This window comes from Oratosquilla oratoria, chromosome 4 (genome assembly GCF_046742065.1).
Source record: "Oratosquilla oratoria isolate Oo_2021 chromosome 4, ASM4674206v1, whole genome shotgun sequence".
Classification (NCBI taxonomy): Eukaryota; Metazoa; Arthropoda; class Malacostraca; order Stomatopoda; family Squillidae; genus Oratosquilla; species Oratosquilla oratoria.
In genome coordinates, this window is record NC_134780.1 from 52,534,484 (window position 1) to 52,535,662 (window position 1,179).

Here is a 1,179-nt window from a genome sequence, read left to right on the forward strand (position 1 = left end):
ATGCTACTCTGTTCTCGGAAGTTGGTTGTTGACCAGTGTAATTGGTCAATAAGAGAGGAAAATGAAAGTGCAGGATGAAAGGCATAATATTTGGAAAAGTGATACACACACACACACACACACGCACGCACACACCTTTTTTTTCTATAGATCTGTAAGTTTGTTCCACTCATACACCGGAGTACCAGACTTCGTGGCAAGAAAGCACAGTGCGTTATCATAAATAGTGTCTCAATATGTATTCCTTCATGGCTTGGCAAGATGTAAGGGCTCAGAATGGAGTTCGTTCAACCCTGACGGTGTTTCTTCCAACCGGATAGACGCTTTTGGGGATCTGGTTCCAAGAGAATGTCCACAATACTTCGGCAAGACTCGCTAAGCCAACACCACGGGATCAAGGTGTTCAATTCCTCGTTCTTATCGAGCCACATTTTGTAGATCCTGTCTTCATTGGGTGCGGCTTGTTCCCAAGGTCTGCCTTTGGTCGTGAGGTTGAAGAAGATTATGCCGCACGACCACAGGTCAACGGGCGGGCCGCTGTAACCGGAGCACTGGATGACTTCCGGGGCCATGAAAGCTCGTGATCCCACAGTACCTGAGAGCTGAACCTCCTCGCCGTTGACGAGGAAGACGTCGGCCAGCCCCAGGTCTGCAATCTTGAAGACCTTCTGTGCGGTCAGGAGGAGGTTTTCGAGTTTCAGATCCCGATGTGCCACTCCCCGAGAGTGCAAGTAGGCAACACCGTCCATTAGTTGAGAGAAATAGTTGAGGGCTTCCTTGCCCTTGATCCTGTCGATGTTGCTCTTGATGTCGCCACCTGAACAGTACTCCATAAAAAGAGTCAGTGTGTCATCGACTCTTTCCCAACAGTGCAGGTTGACGATGTTGACGTGCTTCAACTGGAAGTGAATGATGGCTTCGACCATGAAGCTTTGGTCGTTGGGACTTACGACGACTTCCTTTTTGGCAACCATTTCATCAGTACTCTCATTCTACATTAAGAAGACTTTGCCAAAGGCTCCTGCACCGATTACCTTGAGGGTGCTCCACTTACTGTCTTTAAAAGCCTTGGCCGCTTTCTCGTTTTCTTTTAAAGTTGTTTTCCGAGGTGTCTTCTCGATGGGGCTCTGTTCGGAGGTTTTGTCCTTTTGACTCTGTTCAGAGGACTCGCCGCTCTGA

General features: G+C 48.5%; 1 protein-coding gene across 1 annotated transcript; it reads right to left on the reverse strand.

Moving 5' to 3' along the window:
• Positions 1-287: 287 nt before the first annotated feature.
• On the reverse strand, positions 288-974 carry LOC143024486 (serine/threonine-protein kinase Chk1-like). The gene has a single exon (XM_076183294.1). The coding sequence runs from the start codon at positions 972-974 to the stop codon at positions 288-290; it is 687 nt and encodes a 228-aa protein (XP_076039409.1).
• Between the last annotated feature and the right edge of the window lie 205 nt (positions 975-1,179).

Coding starts and splice junctions, on each gene's coding strand:
- LOC143024486 (XM_076183294.1), bottom strand. CDS start 974: ATGGTTGCCAAAAAGGAAGTCGTCGTAAGTCCCAACGACCAAAGCTTC.